Here is a 19834-nt window from a genome sequence, read left to right as displayed (position 1 = left end):
AGTTTTAAGTTTTTCAAGTCGAGACTACTTTCAAAACACCCTCTAACCTCTGATTGAATAACATTGGATGTCAAAGGATAACCATAAACGGATTAAAAAAGCTCCACAAACAAATTTAAAATATCGTCAACATCTTGTATTCTAAAAGCACGTAATATCATCTTAAACCCTAATGACATCCCTTTGAAAAATGTCTAACAAAGAAAATGAAAAAAGGATTAATATCTAGGGGAAGCCTCGTGCAAGAATGATGATTTCTTTAATCCGGTCTAATTCTGGTTTTACTCACTCTATTATGCTGAATTTTATTATTTAATCCTTCTACCTTAAGTTGTCATAATTGAATCACTACTTCATAACACCATTAGTTGATGACATGAACAAAAATTAGCTTTAATAGAGAAAAAGAGAAAGAAAACTGTATTTTACTGAATGCAGAATGTATAAAATGATCTCAGGATAACAAAATTGTAGGGGTTTATCATGCACAGAAAAAAAACAAAGTTTCAGCAAAATTCGGTTTAATCAGTTAAATGAGCCAGCTCCATGGTTACTGGTTAGGGTTCTTGCAAGGTCCTGCAGACAGATGAATAAAAATGAATTTGTCGTTTCCTTTTAATGTAAGAGACACAGAGGGAGAGATCATTTACCTTATAAAATCAGCAAACTGCAAGAAACACAAAAAGATGCCAACTCTAGCCATGCTTTTGTCTCATCCATTCAACGAAATTGTCAAGAATCAACGGCCAAGCTAGGGCTGAATCATAATTTCCAAGATCTGGAAAACTAATCTGTGCTAGCAAGGAATCACAGTTATCAGAGATGCCACAAATTGCATGAAGGGGGAAAAAAAGGCAAACAGATACTTTTTCCTCACATATCATGCATAGCTCCATTCTATCGATCCGATTATATAGATTAGCATATTTGTGAATCATTACCAAACAAATATAGTATGAACATTTTCTTTTCAAATAGGCTTACCTCTTGGCAAAAACGTAGAAAATTTATCCACTGGTCCAAGTTTATTACTTTGTAATCACTCTGGACCTACAAGCAAATCAAGTCCAAGTATAACAAACATGTCATTGAACGAGTGTTCTGATAATTTGGAATGGCATCTGATCTGCATATATTTTCTAAAGATGAAAGAAATGACGGTCAAACCTTTAAATACTCGACTAGTACATCAACCTTAGGACGAAATTGGGCTCCCAGAACAAGATTCAACAATTCACAGATGCTGTCAATGTCCAAGCTCTTTTGCTTCTCCTCTGAGGCAGTTGATCAATGTCAATTTTTTGTTAAAAGAACAAATTGCTAGACAAGAGAAGCTGGCATAGTGAAAAAGAAAGGTTGTTTTCATTCAATTAAAGAGAAAACCTGTTAGGCAGTATCGAAATGCATAGGTATAGAAATCCTCATAGTTCGTTGGCTTCCCCACCTTCAAATTTTCAGATGTAGAAAAAGCTAAATTCAGCACTACCACTTAATTTCTCACTTGTCAACCAGAATATATAACTTTACAATGGTAGCAATAACTGCTGCAACAGATACAAGTATGGAAGTACCTCAATCTCCAGTTCGCAAAGTGCCTTTTTCAGTTTGCTAAGTGAATCGACCCCCAATGCTTTCATGCCAGTTCGCCACTCATCCTGATTCAGTGCAAGAGAAGAAAAAAGGCAGTCATTCTTCTAATGTCAGTTAAGATGTTCTATTATAGCATCCATCAAATAGAGCACGCTATGTAAGTTGCACTTCTAATGACCTGGGTGAAATAGCCCTGCTTTCCAGCTTTTAATTTCCTGAGATATGCAGCAGAACACATAATGTTAGAAGAAACTCAGACCAAATTTCGGGTCCAGTCTTAAATCCATAGAATATAACATACCAAGCAAGCATCAATATCCTCACATCAGTGTAGTCCACTCCTAGATCTGAACAGAGTGCTTCAATACCATCTGGACTGCTCAAGCAAACAAAGAGTATCAGTGTGTGTACATGCAACTATTTAAAGAAAATCTCTCCTTGTGCATCCATTTAGGCCTATATTAACTTGTTCAGATAAAAAAATGTTTGAGAGTGAGTGTGTGTGTGTGTGTGTGTAAAGATGATTCATGACCTTTTCAATGATTTATGTTCAAATCACAACTTAAAACAAAAACGTAATGAAATGTAACACCTTTCAGAATCATAAGGAAATGACAACACTTACTGACATTGAAAAATGACAACAACGTGACTTGGATAAATATAATGAATTTATTCGGCTCATTCTTCTTTTTTATCTAAGGAAAACGATTGTTATAGCTAGAGAATAAACATGACCCCACTTCAGTGGCTCTACAAATAAAAAGGAATGGGGGCAGAATATACTTACTCAATCACGCCTAATGAACTATTGGCATATGAATTGAACAAACGATCTATTTTCTCCATCCCCTTTGTTTTAGCTTTACTTGAGACTGAGAAAAGAAATAGCATTATCTAGTTAGAATACCAGCCACTCCATCAAAACACCGCAAAAAGTTTGTTAAATAAACAGAAGCATATTTAATAAACAATTCTTTCAGCCTTCATAAAATAACAAGAATCATTATTTTATCTATTTAACCAACATTCAATACAGAATGCAACACTACAGAACGCCAATTCCAATACTTTTCAGGCATAAACATCAAGCAATCGATTCTCCACCTAAGTTTTTTTTGTGTGTGTGAAATCAATGTGTGATCCATATCCATTTTACCGTCCACAGAGACTAATCTTTCGAGATCTGTAGTTACCCTCTCAATAATGTTATCTCCAAAGAGAATAATGTGCCTTACTGTTACATCAGGTACTTGTCGGTCAAAATTATCAATATCATAGAATCAACATTGCCAGGCTGGTACTTCAGTGAGACCACATACTCTAATCCAGACCACCAATTAAGGGAACAACATAAGGAAAATAACATGTGGCCATTATATTCCGGGTTTTCTAATATATCAAAAATATTTATTTATTATTGTGTATCAAACACGAAATTATATACCAAAGTATACCACCTAAAAAAGTTGAGCTTCAGCTTTGCAATAAAAGTACTATGAAGGCCCCTATAGTAGGTGTCAGATTGCATTTTACCCCACCCCAAAAAATGGGCAAATTAGTCCATGTACGTTAAATCTAAAGAACAAATTGATCCTTCTGATAAAAATTCCATTCATTTTTACCCTTAAAAGCAGATGAAATTTCTGTTTTACTCTTTGATTTAATGTACAGAGATTAACTTACCCATTTTTTTAATTTACCCATTTTTTGAGTAAAAGCGGCAGAATATAATCTAATTCTTAGTATAAGGAGCTTCATGATGCTTTTACTATGCTTCAACCTTCTAATATAATTTGGTAAATAATTTTGCGCTACCAACAACTACCACTGTTAGGTTGAGTAATAAGATAACAATATGAGAGTTTGCTCCTGTTTAGGGCCTATCCAACTCGACTCTAGATTTAATTCGACTCAATAGGGCTTGCTCCTGTTTAGGGCCTATCCAGCTCGACTCTAGATTTAATTAGACTCAATGTGGCTATCATGAAGGGAGGTGTTACACCGAAAAAAAACAAATTGAGTTTGATACATAATAAATAAAAAATTAATTTCATATTTTCTTTATAAAAAATCCTTTATATCCTAAATATTAAAAGCTAGGTCCTTTTTAATGTTTCAATCTATGCCTTCTCAACTCCTTAGTCCTTACATAACTTTCAGGTTCCATGCTAAATAGACCCCTTTTTTTTATGTAAGAGTCTCTTAAATTTAAGTGAAGCAGAAATATACTGCAAATTACATTCAGCTACAAAACCCAGAAACTATAATCAATAACCAATTCATGCCAAGATAATAATAATCAATTTACATTACGTTCTACGAAGTTTCTTTGTTGCAAGGTTCCTTCTTTTGTTTTTAGGTATCGTTAAAAATGTAATAACGTACGAATTTTAAATTATATAATCCCAATTCCCGCGGTTCCTGAGAAACTAATCCGAACAGAATAAATTATATATCGCAATTATATACCCGCTAATTACAGTGAAGAACTTTTCATCAGAAATAAATTAATGGGGGTTACTCTAATTAATCAATAAAAAAAATTTTATTTCCTTAACCCTTTTTTCCCGCGTTTTCTCGCGTACCAAACATAGCAAAATCTCCTCTCTCTCTCTCTCTCTCTCTCTCTCTCTCTCTCTCTTTTCTAAAACGAAGGAAAAAGAAAATAAGAAAAGGGCAAAGGAGAAGGTACCAGAACGGCCGTCGGATGATGTGACGGTTGAGGAGTTGGGTGGGGCCGATTTTCGCTTAGATGCGCGAGGTGGCATCGCGTCAATGCGGAGGAGAAACAATCACAGCCGCTTGATTTGATGACCAATTTGAATTTTGACCAAGTTTGAAAAAACCAAGAACCCTAGATCCCAATAATATTTACAGAGAAAAAAGGAGATAAATGAATTAGAATTTGAGATAGAAGAAAAAGAGAGGAGTTTTTGAGGAAACGTATATTTTCGTTTTATATATAAAAGGAGAAAGAGACTGCGAGAAGAGTGTGTGAATGGCACAAGGAAAGAAGGTTTTTTCTTTTTTGGTCTAATTTTGTCTTTAGTCCCTATACTTTTAAAATGTTTTATATTTAGTCCATTTTGGATATAATTTTAATTATTCGAAATGAATTATACTTTTTATAACTTAATTTGGATACAATTTAAGTATAAGCATAAGCTGAATCTAAGTTAATGGGTATTAAAACAACATTGCAACATTACAACATTACACATAACAATTTTACAGCATTAGCTCAATTCCGACCCGATTCTGACGACTGTCCAACATGATAGTTTCGCTGAGGGCATTTATTCCAATTATGACCATTTAACCTGCATAATCCACAATGCTTACCGTCGGATTTCTCCCTAATGTCCATTTCATTATGGAATCTGTTTGATTGCGGACGACCTCTTGGATTTCTACGTAGCCCTCTATCTCGGAGAAGCTCGAAAGTTGTCGGAGGTACCTCCCACGTAGACAGGTCAGGCAGGACGGGGAACTCATTTTCCCAGACACGCAATGTGTGCTCGAGCGTGTATACATCATCGACATATTGTTCAACATTAAGGTTCACCTTAGCACACGCTGCCACGACATGCGCACATGGATAATGAAGTGTTTCGAACCTCCTGCACTCGCACCGTCTGTTCCGGAGACCAACTTCATAGGACCTAGGTGGTATACAAGGTCGACAACCGATGGTCTCACTAACTCGAAATGTTTCCAGACGTCATGAATATATTTCTACAGTCATCGACCTCGCCATCCGACGGTTTGCAACCATTGCATCTCTGACATCTTCGACAAACACGTGTCCCGCCTCCATCTGGTCAACTTGTTGCTGATCTATTCTTGGCATTAAGGTAGCCAACCTGTAGAATGTAGCAGAGAAGACAGATGCAATTGGAAGATGACGTGTTTTCAACAACACAGCGTTAACCCCCTCCACTAAGTTTGTGGTCATTTGACCATAACGAAAGCCCTCGTCAAAACTTTGAGCCCATTGCCACGGCTCTATTGTACCCAACCATTGTCGGAAAGATGTGTTTGTTTGCCCCTCGATGTCACTCTCAAGTCGAATCATTCTTTGGCGGAAAATATGTGGCTCTAACTCGTACACTGTATACGTATTAAGAAAAGATAAGTTCCAGTAACTCAATAACATAAAACATTACAACTTATATTGAAAAGATAAGGTTATCATTTACCCATTGTCACGACTTGTCTCTTCCAGCCTACATTCTTATAATATTTATGGAAGTTAGACACAATGTGACGGATGCAGTAAACGGATCTCCATGGCACATCGGAACGCCTAATTGCTGCAATTAAACCTTTCCCTCTAATGGAGATGATGCAAATATTATCGTTGCTAATAACATACCTCCACAGGTTAGTGAGGAAGAATTCCCAAGATTCCAAGTTCTCCTTATCTACGATGGAAAATGCTATCGGGAGCACATTTCTATTGCTGTCTTGAGCAACCGCAAGAAGTAGGATTTGTGTATATTTTCCATATAGCTAGGTCTCATCCACTACACAAATGGCTTGCAGTAGGGAAATGCCCGCACACATGGATCAAACGTCCAGAACATCCGACGGAAAATTCTTTTTCCCAGCTGTAACTGGTCGTCCGAGCCGTAATAAGGTCTTGTCTGTAACTCAATCACAGTCCCCAGTACGTACTTCCGCATAGCAGCTATCCATCCTTATAGCTCGTTATACGACGAATCATAATCCCCATACAATTGCTCCATTGTCATCTGTTTAGCTATCCACGCCTTTCGATATGATACTTGATACTGGAATCGTGCTTGCATTTCAGCAATCAGTACCGAAATTTTAATGGTCGGCATGTCCTTTACCATTGGCATGATACACGTACAGATAGTTCTCGAATCAAGTTTTCTATGATTTTCTGTCATACGTGTTGATGTGCATGTATGAGGACCAACAAATTTTCGTATCTCCCACATCTGCGAACTTTGAATGAATGCAGCTCGTACCCGCCAATTGCAACCTTCCGCTGCCTTCCAACACTCCCCAATATATACTGTTGTTTTAGATACTGCGACTTTATAATCCACTAATATGTTCATGCTATACCGTTTAATAGCAAGTACGCACTCTTCTTTACTTTCGAATCTCTGGCCTATGAATAACTCCTCATGATCAGAATTTACAGTCAGCCGGTGAGGAGGAACTATTTCAAGGTACTCTAGGAACTCAGCTACATGTGCTGCGTCAGGGTCTATGAGTGACATGTGTGGCCCAGGATTATTGTGTATCAAAATACGTCGCATTTGGTTCCCGACCGAAGAAGCGTTTATGTTTCCATCGTTATTGACATCTTCATCATTAATATCATCAGGTACATCGTCCATATCGGGATCACCGTCACTATCGACCTCTTCACCACAATGATCGCTACCACCTTCTTCTTCACCACCAACCACATCAATATCGGGTGTAATATTCAGATCAATACTGATCCCACCTATAGTCGATTCACTATCAACGTACGATATTGGAGCCACCATCCACGGTTCTTGAGCTCCGTGTTCTTCACCATATGCATTGACATCTTAATTTTTCCCCATACCGACTAACTCAGTAAATAAGTGAATCGGTGCATTCTTGTCACTCTCATTCCCACAATAAAGAGCGACCATTGTCTCCACGCCTTCGTCGTCTACAAGTTCCATTTCAGTGAATTTGATCAGATTTGTCGAAACTAGAAACTTGTAGAAAATTTTTGATATCCTTCTCCCACAATGTCTAACAATTTTTGCATTAATCCTTCCCTTCATATCATCCAACGAGACATTTCTATTAAATCTCATTGCTATTTGTTGCCGACATTTAAATATACATCTAACACTTGTTGTCAAGATGACTTCATTGAAATAAACGCATACAAAAAACTTATCATCCATCTTCAATATTCAATCTGTCAAAAAATAAACAAAATCTCAAAAAAACAATCTCGAATAGTAAATAAATTACTTAAAGAAAAAAATTAATGTTTCAATATGCAAGTTTTTCATTGTTAAGCTCATACTTTTTCAGTTATCATTTTGTACATGAACAACGTTTAACCACTAATCCTAATAACTAACACAATAACAATAATAATAGTTTTTTACTCAAAATAATACTAACTAACAATAATAATTAAGGTTTTACTAAAAATAATAACTAACAATAATATAATGTAAAAACTAACAATCATACTAACTAAAATAATAATTAGGGTTTTTACTAATCCTAATAACTAACCATAATAATAATATTAGTTTTTTACTAATAATAATACTAACAATAATTATTAATAAGTAAACCCTAAAAACTAACAATAATAATACTAACTAAAACCATCAATTTGAGTTTTTATTAATCTTAATAACTAACAATAATAACTAAACCAACAACAAAAAATAATAAAAATTATACAAAAAAAACATAATAACAAGATAATCCATTATTTTTATAAAAATACCATATTTTTTCTATTTTTTTCTTCTCTTTCTCTCTTTTTCCGGCACAACCTCCTCCTCCTCATTCTTCTTCTTCTTCTTCTTCTTCTTCTTCTTCTTCTTCTTCTTCTTCTTCTTCTTCTTCTTCTTCTTCTTCTTCTTCTTCTTCTTCTGGATTGAAGCTGGTATATAATAGAGTGGTGCCGCCTGTGGCAGTGGCACCTTTAGTGCCGCCTCTACCACAGGCACCTTTGGTGCCGCCTATGGCATCCCATTTTCTACTATTTGGTTTTTTTTGTACCATTTTGGTAAATAAAAAAAAAGGTATACTATTTTGGTTTTTATTTTTATTTTTTTGTATTATTTTTGTAAAATACCTTACCATATGTACATTTTAACATACAAAATAAAATAAGATACTCATCAATTATATGAAATATTCTTTAATAAGCTTCATAAATACAATCAATCCATCACTAAACAAATTCAAAATAAACAAACAAAAAATTATTTCATAAATTAAATAATAAGATCATCTCATATTATGCATATAACAATTCATAATTCAAAAAATCCAAAACAAATAATAAAATTTAAATTTAAAATTCAAAAAATCCAAAACAAATAATAAAATTTAAATTTAAAAATATTTAAAAATTATTTTTTTGTTACAAATAAATAATATGTAACACCCCATACCCGAGCCGATCGTCAGGTCCAAACTAAGGGATGTCACATTCATTGTTAGAGCAACTACGATCAGTTACAATTCAATTAAACAATCAATACATATTATTAAGTTCAAAACATCATTACGTTATGATTTACAATCATATACGAGCCTTCTATAAATTTACGAAATCTCTTTAGATAACTCGAGGTCGAATAAGGACCAAATTGTAAAATTTTCAAACTATCGGATTAATGTTGCAACTTCAAGAAGTTCCAAGTCGCGACACTACTCATTGAATATTCCTCGTTGTGATGTTAAGAGGTTGATGTCGCGACGTGACTAATTGTTTTCATAAAGACCATATGGTACCGATTTTCCACAACTAGCACATAATTTCATTTACATATTTCAACCTCAACAACATTACATATACTTGGCACATTCCATATTGTATCATTCAACTAGAATTTTTATCCAAAATTATTGATTTTACAGTTACTAACCATAGTTTCTAAAATGACCAATTCTATATAAACCGACTCAACCTTAGGTATATGTCATCTATCGAGAACAAAAGGAACTATACAAACATTGCTGAGTCGAGTGTCACGGTTTGGATGCTAGATAACTCCTTGAGTCTTCGAGTTCTATTGAAACCTACACACGGAATAAACAAATCATACGTTAAGCTATAAAACTCAATAGTACTTTCATAATTCAAGTTAATATAACGATAACATTGATCATATGAACACAATCAATACATGTTCTATATTCAACCAATTCGAATGCTATTCATATATCAAGTACTAATATAATGCACAATTTTACTTCACTAAGTTTATGTATACATATCAAGTCATTCATGTTACTCACATATCATAGTCATTTCATACGATCTATTTGTTTCTTTTTCTCATTCTTTCTCAAATGTAATGATTCATTTCATTACTATATTGGCCCTCAGGGCTCGTATAAACCTATTTGCATGATCAATCTGTTGGAAAGAATTCAGTTTGAAAATGATTTTCTTATACAGCAGAAAATTAAGAATTTGAAAACTGACCCGTTTGTGATATTTATAGCAATAAACCTTAAACCAAAATCATACATGTGTTTTCGAATAAGTGGATACTTGTCGTTTTCTGACTTTCAACCAAATGATCTTCTTCGCTATTCTCGTACCATGAACTCCTTTGAGTGTGGGCTCGAACCAATTGAATCAAAACACATAACTAGAAAAAAAATTATCTGTAACACCCCTAACCTGTATCTGTCATTGGAATAAGGTTACAGAAATGCTACAGGAAGTTAACAGAAATAAACAAGTAAAATCATGATCATTTCAATATAATATTCCACATATCATAAAGTAATTAAATTACAATAATATCTTACATTTACGAGGCTTAAATCGAGCTTTGGGGACTAAAGAATTAATCTTAAAACCCTTAGGGACTAATTTGAAACAAATCAAGAAATTTTAGGAAAATATGAAAAATTTCAAAAATAAGGGACATACAGCCATGTGGAATGCCCCAGGCCGTGTAACTTTCGAAGTTGGGAACACAACCGTGTCCTAGCCCGTGTCTCCGTCTGTGTAACTCACTGAGTTGGGTTACACGGTCTTTCATAGGCTATGTGCCAGACCGTGTAACTCTTTGACTTGTGACACATAGCCATGTAACACACTAACTTAATACACACGGCCATGTCGCAGGTCGTGTGTGGCACACAGCCATGTGACACAGGCATGTCCTAGGCTGTGTGCATCTAAATGAACCTTAAACGTCAAGTTTACCATTTCAAGATTTCTTGGACCCTAAGTAATCTATTTACCAGCCATTTAACCCATTCAAAATGCCATTAAACATGCCCAAAACATGCTAATTCAACCATATTAAGTGCCTAACCAATGTACCCTCATTGGTACCACAAGTATACACATTTATACAACAATCTAAATCATCACTCAAACATGCCAATTCACACAACTTAACTCCTAACCAATATGTCTATCATAGGCACCTCAAATCACAACAGTTCAAAAGAGACATTTTAGTCATACATTTACTAGAAGTTAATATCAAAAACATTTTCCATGATTCATAATTCATAATAAGACATTAACTAGACATTTACCAAATAAACATCAAGATCATTGTAGTGATGCTCATGTTATCAACTTGCACTTAGGCTCACTCTTTATATTTATACATATCAAAACAAAAGTAATAACATAACAAGCCTTTACATGTCATATAATCCAAAATAAATGTTCAAAAACTACCAAAAACGGGTGGATAGTGTGACTCGAGTGCTGATCCGTTTGTCTAACCTTCAAAAGTATCTACAAGAAACAAAAATTAACACAAGTAAGCTTACTGAAGCTTAGTAAGTTCGACGTACAAAAAAAAATAAGTCTTACCGAAGTAATATAACAATTCAATCAAAAATAATTCAACAACAAGTGTTTCTTGTCATCCATAATATCAAACCGGTGAATTGCATAATTCAATTCAAAGCTCAAATAATAATCTTCGGGAAAACATATATGTCCACAATGGGTTAATTTAAGATGTCAAATACATGTCCTACCTTTCAAAATCATTAAATAAGTTATAATACAACGATTTACGACTTGATGAATGACTTACAGATAAGAGTACACAAGTAATCCAACAAAAACACATCAATCGCTCACAAGAGCTAATCCACCCAATAACACGCCAAATGCTTATAAGATTTAATCCAACTGATAGCTAATCCACCCGATAACACGCCAAATGCTCATAAGATTTAATCCAACTGATAACACGCCACGACACTAAGTGCCTAGCCCACAGGCTATACGTCCCCCCCATAACACGCCAGACCAGGGTAGTATAACACGAGGGTTTCCAAAAAATACTGAACCTCGACATAATCAGGAAAATATATATAACACATCGCATCAATCTCCAATCCCACGTAACATGCCGTCATTCAGTTGTACTTTATCTCACATTCATCCGGCCTAAGTACCGAAATTCAATAACATTTTCCCAACAACTTTATATCATCAATTAAACAATTAATATCAACTATTTCATATCATATCATCATACAATTCATATAAATATTGAATTATAAATTGAACAAACTTACCTAGACTAAATTGTAATAGTTGCAGATGTTCAGGGACTATTCTATAATTTTCCCTTTTCCACATAAATCTACAAGGTCTTAATCTAAAATGTAAAATTTCTAAATTATTAGCTTACATTTCATATTATAATTTATTCTACATTTTATACCCTTTTATTTTTTGAAATTACATAATTTCCCCTAACTTTTACAACTTTTGTAATTTAGTCCATTAACCTAAAAATCATCAAATTAACCATTTTCTCAAGTAAAATTTATAGCCAAATATTCAAGGCTTCTAAAAATTCCACAAAACACCTTTTATTCACAAATAAACCATGTGATTTTAACATTTTATCAATTTAATCCTTTAATAAAAAACTAACCAAAATCACTTTACAAAACAAACAAAAATCACAATGAAAGCTTCAAACACATATTTATCATAAAAAAAAACAACCAAGATTCATCAATGGAAACTTATAAAATTTTTAACAGATTCAAAAACGGAGGTACGAGCTAGTTGGACCTAATTGCAACGATCTCAAAAACATAAAAATTACAAGAAACGGGTAGAGAAATAACTCACATGCAAGGTATTGAACTTGACTAATTCTCTAAGCATAAAAAACCATGGACATTCGTTTTTATCATGAAAAATTAAGGAAGAAGATGATAATTTCATGTTTTATTTTTGTTTAATTAATACTTATTTACCTTTTTAACCTTTAAAAATAATAAAAATTACTTTAAATACTAGATAGTAAAATAAATAATATAAGGTATAATTGCCCTATTGGCCTTCCCACATTTATCAATTGGGCTATTAAATCATCCAAATGCAATAATTAACAAGATTTGCACCTTTTACAATTTAGTCCTTTTTCTTAAATTAGCTATCTAAACGTTAAAATTTCTTAACCAAATTTTAGTATGACTCTAATGACTCCGTAAATATTCTACAAATAATATTTATGAGTCGACACGATGAAAATTTGTGTCCCCAAAACCACTGTTCCGTCATTACTGAAAAAGGGCTATTACATTATCATCAGGGTGAAAACAAAAATTCTCTCTTCTTTAATAGAAACCGGTAAAATTGTTATTCTGAAAAAATACATTTAATAGTTGAGAATAAATTCTCTATATGTTTTTGCAAAGTAACAATCTCTCCAAGTTATGTAAATAGTTCTATCGGTGCCATCTATTTATAGAGGGAGAAGGTAGAACCCTTGTTGAATTTTAGAGGTTTATTTCAAATAGAAAAACAACTTCCTAGTCCAACTAGGAGAGGGAGAGTGTAACAACCTAAAAGTCAGGGGTGTCGAGAAACGTACTTTTGGGACTCTATTTCTATGAATCGGGTTCATAAATATTTTCATTAAATGTATTTGGAGTTGCCTTAGAAGGGAATTGAATGATAGTTATATAATTTTAAGTATTAAGTGTTTAATTAAAGTAAAGAGACTAAATCAAATAAGTGATAAAAGTAGGAATTAATACTAAATTATAAGTGGATCTATATTAAGGGACTTATTAAATAAATAAGCCATTATTTATATAATTATGTGATATTGGACGGTTTTAGTAAATATTATAGTATTATTTATGTTAATTTAGTATAATAATTAAGTTAAAATTTGTTATAAAAGGATATATATTATTATTATTAATAGTGGGGAGAAGAAAACCAAGCTAAATTTCTTTAATTTTCTTCTTTTCGAAACAAAAAGGAAAGGGGGAGAAGTTGCACGACCAAGAGCTCTTTGTTGCATGTTTAAATTGGTTAGTAAATTTTGGTTATTTTTACATGAAATTTATGTTTTTGAAGTCTTAATTTTATGAGTTAATTTGTCAAAGTTGAAATTTTGAGAATTAATTATATTTGTGGAAGTTACCATTGATGAGAAATTCAAATGTTTGGTGTTATTTTGCTGGATGTTAAATTTGTGAGTGATTATGAAAGTATATTTATATATATGAAGGTGTTCGAACTACCACTTTAGTAAATTTTGCACCTTTAAAATCGTTGAAACTAGACCAAGCTTAAGTAAGGACAGATTTGATAAATCATGAAGAGTGTATGTACTATTTTTTTTAAATGTTAAATGTCCTTAAGGTGATGGATTAAATTATAAATCTGGTGAGCTAATTTGGTTAAATTGACTGGTGATTTTTATTTATATTAATCTTTAGGGACTTAAATGCTATAAATTCAAAATAACATGGTTTAAATCATGAATTATAGTGGTTAAGGGAATGCTGGAAAATAGTATAAAATTGGTTTGATGGGAACTAATTCAGAAAAACTAAAATTTAGGGTTTTGGATTAAGGATTGAATGGTATATATATTGAATGCAAAGATGTGAAATTTCTTTAAAGGGTTAATTGTTTGAGTATAAATATTCTTGGTGGTTGAATTATTAAATTAAATTATTGTTTTAGATAAAAAAATTGAATAGATTGATTGCTAATCATGGAAAAGAAAAGGTTATTGAGTGATCGTCTTTGTTTTTAGTAGCCTTCGTAATTCGAGAAGTTTGTAGTCTCGAATTTAACTTTTCTATTATTTATTTATTTATTTAATGTTATTTAAATACTTGATTTACAATTTTATGTATATATAATTGAATGATGATGTAAATTGATGAATGAGGAAATTGTGGAAATAAATAATTACAAATATCGTTGGTTTATCCAACTAGAGTTGGGCTCACTATTTATTTCGTCGGTTTATCCGACTAGCATTGGGTGCAACTTTCGTCAATTTATCTAACTAGTTGTTGGGCACACATTCGTCAGTTTATACAAGTAGCGCTGGGCGCAAATATTGTTGGTTTATCCAACTAGAGCTGGGCTCACTATTTATTTCGTCGGTTTATCCAACTAGCGCTGGGCGCAACTTCTGTCAGTTTATCTGACTAGTGCTGAGCACACATTCATCGGTTTATTTGACTAGCACTAGGCACAAACTCTTTCGCGGTTTATCCGCTAGGAACTGGGTGCCATGTATCGATTGGACCATATGACAAGTTTACATAAACCATTGGAGAAGGTTGGTTATAGGTATTACTAAAGAAGAATTATATTTACTTATATATACTTATTCATTGAAAGATATAATATATTTCTTGAATTATACTATTAAAGTTGAGGAATAAATTCAAATGATTTGGATATACTTGTGGTTATTTAAATTAAGTGAAATTCACTTAATGTGGATTGGTTCCCATGTTTGCAGGTTAGATAATAGTAGACTTGGTCTTAGCATCCTACAAGAATCTCGTACTCAACATTGGTGATGTTTTTTTTTGTGTTTTTGGCATATAACTAGGGTGTAAATATGTCCTAGAAGTTGAATATTTTGAATATGATATTATAGGTTTGTATATATATATAGATATGTGTTTATGGAACATGTTTTGTGATGGTTGAATTTGCTTGTATGTATGTTTCATGCTATAAGTTCAATGAGATTGGTTATTTTGAGAAATGTATGGCATGATTTATTGAGTTAGTATTTGTTCATAAAAGGTGTGGATTAGATGTATAGAAGAGTAAGATTTGAACTAATTGAATGAATATTGAATTCTGGTGTCAATGAGAGCACATTGGTTAGGTACTTGCATTATAGGTAATTGCTATATTTGGACTTGTATGAGAGTGTTTTTGTCATGATTTTAGTATGGTTTTAAGCATGGTTTGGTAGCCAAGTTAGGTTTAAGATTTCCTTACTTTTAAAGCAATTTGGGGTACACACGGCCTGGGACACGGGCTGCCACACGGTCGTGTGACCCACACGGTTTATCCATATGGTCATGTGTCTTATTAACTTAAGGAGCAGGTTTCACACGGCCTGTGACACGGCCTTGTGTCTTAAAATAGTTAGTTACATGGTCTGAGACGTGGCCAGCGACACGGCCGTGTGACCCAACATTGATTCCCACACGGGAGAACACACGGGCTGGGACATGGCCGTGTGTCTGGACTTCGAATACCCACATAGTCTGGGTTGTGACACACGGCCGTGTGTCCCCTGTTTCCAAAATTTTAAAAACTTTCCCAACATTTTCCATTTTGTTTCGAATTAATCCCAAAGTGTTTTCAATGTATTTTTAGGACTTTATAAACTCGTTTTAAAATCCGTTTGAGTACATTTAGTTACGATTGGTATGTGATTTGAATTATTATCATTCTGTTTGAATATTTTTGTTAAAAAGTAAATGTTAAATGTTTGAAATGTTATTGTAATACTCCGCGACTTCAACCCGATGATGGAGACGGGTTAGGGGTGTTACAGAGAGGGGCTAATAAGGTGTGCTTCCTCTCATATGTATTATAATGGGGATTTGAGCCTTTCATTGTATTGGGCCCAATTATGTGTTTTCTGGACTTTTAACCCAACACTTTATAATTTAATCCAACCAAATACATATTTTTTTATTTTCCAAATTAAACATTAATTTTCCAATTAAAAAATTTTCTCATCCCAATTTTACCTCCGATAAAATTATGATGATTTTACCCTTGGTAAAATTTTCAAGAAAATATATTCAACATTTCACAACTCAACTTGTTCACTATGATTAAATGGTTTATTTTCATTTTCGGGCTTTAAATGACTCAAAAACATAAACTCATTCTTCTAATTATTTCTGAGTAATTCATATATATATATATTTGCAAATAGATCATTTCTCATTTACGTTTCTATTCATTTCCATTTTTTGAGAAACCCACTTTCATTTTCAAATGATTCTATTTCTCCATTTCGAAGAAAACCATAATCATTTTTCTGAATGTTTCCCATTTCTCTATTTCTATTTATTTTGTTCATTTTGATTCAATATGCAATTTATTTCTGGTTTCAATAAGTTAGTAGAGAGACAAATTGGACATATGTAATTAGGGCTCAAATTATTTATAATTAAGTTTCGGCTTTTCGCCTATTAATTATAAACTCATTTAGTCATAAAGTCATTCCACTATAGTATCGTGGCTGAGCTCTCCCTAACGACATACCATTATGAAAGCAACTATTTAGTGCTCGTCCAATTAGCTTGTCATAAGTGTATTACCCTCATAGTATATCATTGATCACTTTGGGATAATATCCGTTCTCCCAGCATGATCCTATTTTATCTCATGGTAACCATTACATATTCCTTCATGAAAAGTTAATTACTATCAAATAGTAATCAAGTCATTCGTCATAAAAACGAACGACTCATGGCCACATTTACTTTTCATTAACCATGTAATACCAATGAGAGGATATCATTTACCTATGTCTCTGACTATGAATTCCATTGTGAATGATGCTATGTAATGCAGAAGTCGTAAACCTAGCACTCCAGCTTTTGGGTCCTTATCTATTCAAACTAAGGCTTTTACTTACATCAAAGTGTACGAGTCACATGTACATAGTTCGCCATCCACTCAAGATTTAGGTATGACACACTATGAACATCATAAGCAAATAGATCCGTGAAAGGATTCAAGATCTATTCTACTTGGGTCTAGTCCGATGTACTATCAGTCACATTTATGTCTCTATCTTCTAGGAGTCATCTGTTTCGATGCCCAAGACAAAGAATCTCCCCAATTATACTTGATAGATGACATATTAGTCTTTCAATCAATTTGCTCATTTCCGATTAGACTAAGAACATGTTTAGGTTCATCTACTAATACAATCTGTCTTTCTATATTACAATCCGACTATGTAATACAACTAAATATTAATTAAACAATAAACAACCAATGAGCAACGTTTGCTTCCATTTTGCTTTGCATGCAAAAACCATTTGAAGATAATATACAAAGTATTAATGTAACTCAACCATGAACCACTTTACCCCCAAAATGACATCAAAACCCTCTAGTGCTATGGTATAAAAATCAACTTAAAATTTGTCATATGCAACCACGAACGGTACTAATTTTGCAAATGCTTATGCTAGGCACCCGTTCTCTATTTTCCATACAGTTGCAGCCTAGTTTTTTTTTTCCATACTTTCAATCCCAACTTTGGCATCAATCCTTCATGTAGGAAGTTATGCATACTGCTCAAATCAACGAGTACTAACACTGTTATTCCTGACACCTTTGTTATTGATCTGTCATATTTTGATATGACAAATTAGGCTTCCCTGGTACACTTGAGGAGCCTGTTTTCAAGCATAGTAGCGTCTTTTCCATGGTTTTTCGTAGTTTTTAGGTTTTGAGTTAATAAGTGTAAATGTCTCGTTTTTACTTGTTGTAGAGACCCAAATTGGCCAATAGCGTCATTGGGTGCCCTAACATATAATTGAGTATTGTAGGTATGTGTTGGAGGCCGAAATTGAGCGAGAATATCACCAAATGAGAGGGTATCGTGATATCCTACCCTTGGAATCATAATACCTCCAACAAGCCCCAAGGATGGAGATCACCCACAATGATACCGCGATCTCCACCCTAGGGTATCGTGATATCCATATGCTTTGGCAACCCCTATTTCAAGATTGTCGACGATGTTGCAACATCCATCCCATGAGTATTGTGATATCCACATCGTGAAGGGACAAAAAAATGACACAAATGGTAGTCTTCGTCCAATCGAAGCACCAACCATTGAAGGCCCATTTAAAGGTATTCTGGGCAACAAAATTGGGTTAGAATAGCTACTTAAATTAGCTAAAATTTGGCTAAGACAAAAGGAGGTCACATTAGAGTAGTTTAACTTTAGTTTTCTCTAGGTTTTCTTTTAGTTTTTCTGCACTTTCTCTAGGGTTTCTATTTTCTCTTCTTCTTTCAGAGTTTTAGAGTTTATTTTACTGCACTTTCTTCTTATTCTTAGTGTTCTTGTAGTTTGTTAACACTATAGCTTAGGTTTATTTACACTTTCAGTCTCTGTACCTTGTTTGTAATGACAATTTAGCTTTAGTTTATTGCATTTCAGTTTTATTGATTTTAAATGTGTTAAAGCTTGTTCTTTTTATGTTTCTTGCTTTCAATTTTTATGTCATACGCTTCTCCTTACATTTTCTTGAAGTTTCTTTGCATAAAAATCTGAAATTTTATATTTTTCTTAAGCTTCTCTTTAATGGTTTCCATACTTTTCATTTTCATGTTCATTAGTTTTATTTTTAGTATAAGTAATTAACTTTAAAGGGGGTTGGTTGATGGAGATGTGGTGAGTTGATTTTTGGATGAGGGACTAAATTGTAATAAATTGGACTAATTTGAATGAACCTAAAAGCTTAGGATTGATGACCCTAAGGGAATTTCTAGGCAAGTGAGACCGAGAGGAGATCTTGTTAGGCACCAATTCATTAGTCCTAGGTTAACCAGTGAGATCAAGAGATAATCTGGATTAATTTATCTAACTTGGTAAAATTGAGACCGAAAGGTAAAATGGAACCATTTTAGGAGTTTAAGCGATTCAAATCCTTAATTTGGAGATTGGTAAACCACATCGAGATCAGTCAACCACTGTTTGTTAATATTTGTTAATTTCGTAATTTCACATGTTTTGCAATTTAGTCCTTGGTAGTTTGCTCATAGATTAGGTTAATTCCTCTTGAATTTATGGTTTGTTTTAATATAATTTTTTTGATTAGTTGGTTAGACTCTTTATTTTGCACGCTCGTTATTTAGAAATTGTTCAATCTCTAACTCTTTTGGGTTTCATCCTTGGAATACTCTAGTGTTTCATTGTAACACTACAAATATTACAGTTGACTTGTTACAATTACAGTAAGCCGTGATATTTATTTTAGTCCTAGTTTTGATTTCTCTCTACCTCATTCGCGAGGGTAAGGTGAAGGCGGTCAACTATCAGTTGCATAGTAGATGAATTACAAGTTCTGCTGATGGCATGTAGAGAAATTTCAAGGTCATTTACCTCATCGTCATCTAGTACTTCTATCCAAAATAACCTTTTACATTTGTGTCCCATAGAATAAGACTCGTTACAATTATAACACAGCC

At 33.4% G+C, this 19834-nt stretch overlaps 1 protein-coding gene across 1 annotated transcript; it reads right to left on the bottom strand.

Moving 5' to 3' along the window:
- Window positions 1–409: 409 nt before the first annotated feature.
- Window positions 410–4571, bottom strand: LOC107901577 (DCN1-like protein 4). Its single transcript, XM_016827632.2, has 10 exons — window positions 4286–4571; window positions 2381–2465; window positions 1892–1966; window positions 1769–1805; window positions 1572–1655; window positions 1384–1444; window positions 1168–1274; window positions 985–1050; window positions 651–791; window positions 410–576 (listed from the first exon to the last, which is right to left on the bottom strand). The coding sequence occupies exons 1-9, from the start codon at window positions 4359–4361 to the stop codon at window positions 696–698; spliced, it is 687 nt and encodes a 228-aa protein (XP_016683121.2). The 5' UTR covers window positions 4362–4571; the 3' UTR covers window positions 410–576; window positions 651–695.
- Window positions 4572–19834: the final 15263 nt, after the last annotated feature.

The sequence above is a fragment of the Gossypium hirsutum genome, chromosome D06 (genome assembly GCF_007990345.1).
Source record: "Gossypium hirsutum isolate 1008001.06 chromosome D06, Gossypium_hirsutum_v2.1, whole genome shotgun sequence".
Taxonomy (NCBI): domain Eukaryota; kingdom Viridiplantae; phylum Streptophyta; class Magnoliopsida; order Malvales; family Malvaceae; genus Gossypium; species Gossypium hirsutum.
This window is presented reverse-complemented; position numbering and strand designations above follow the sequence as displayed.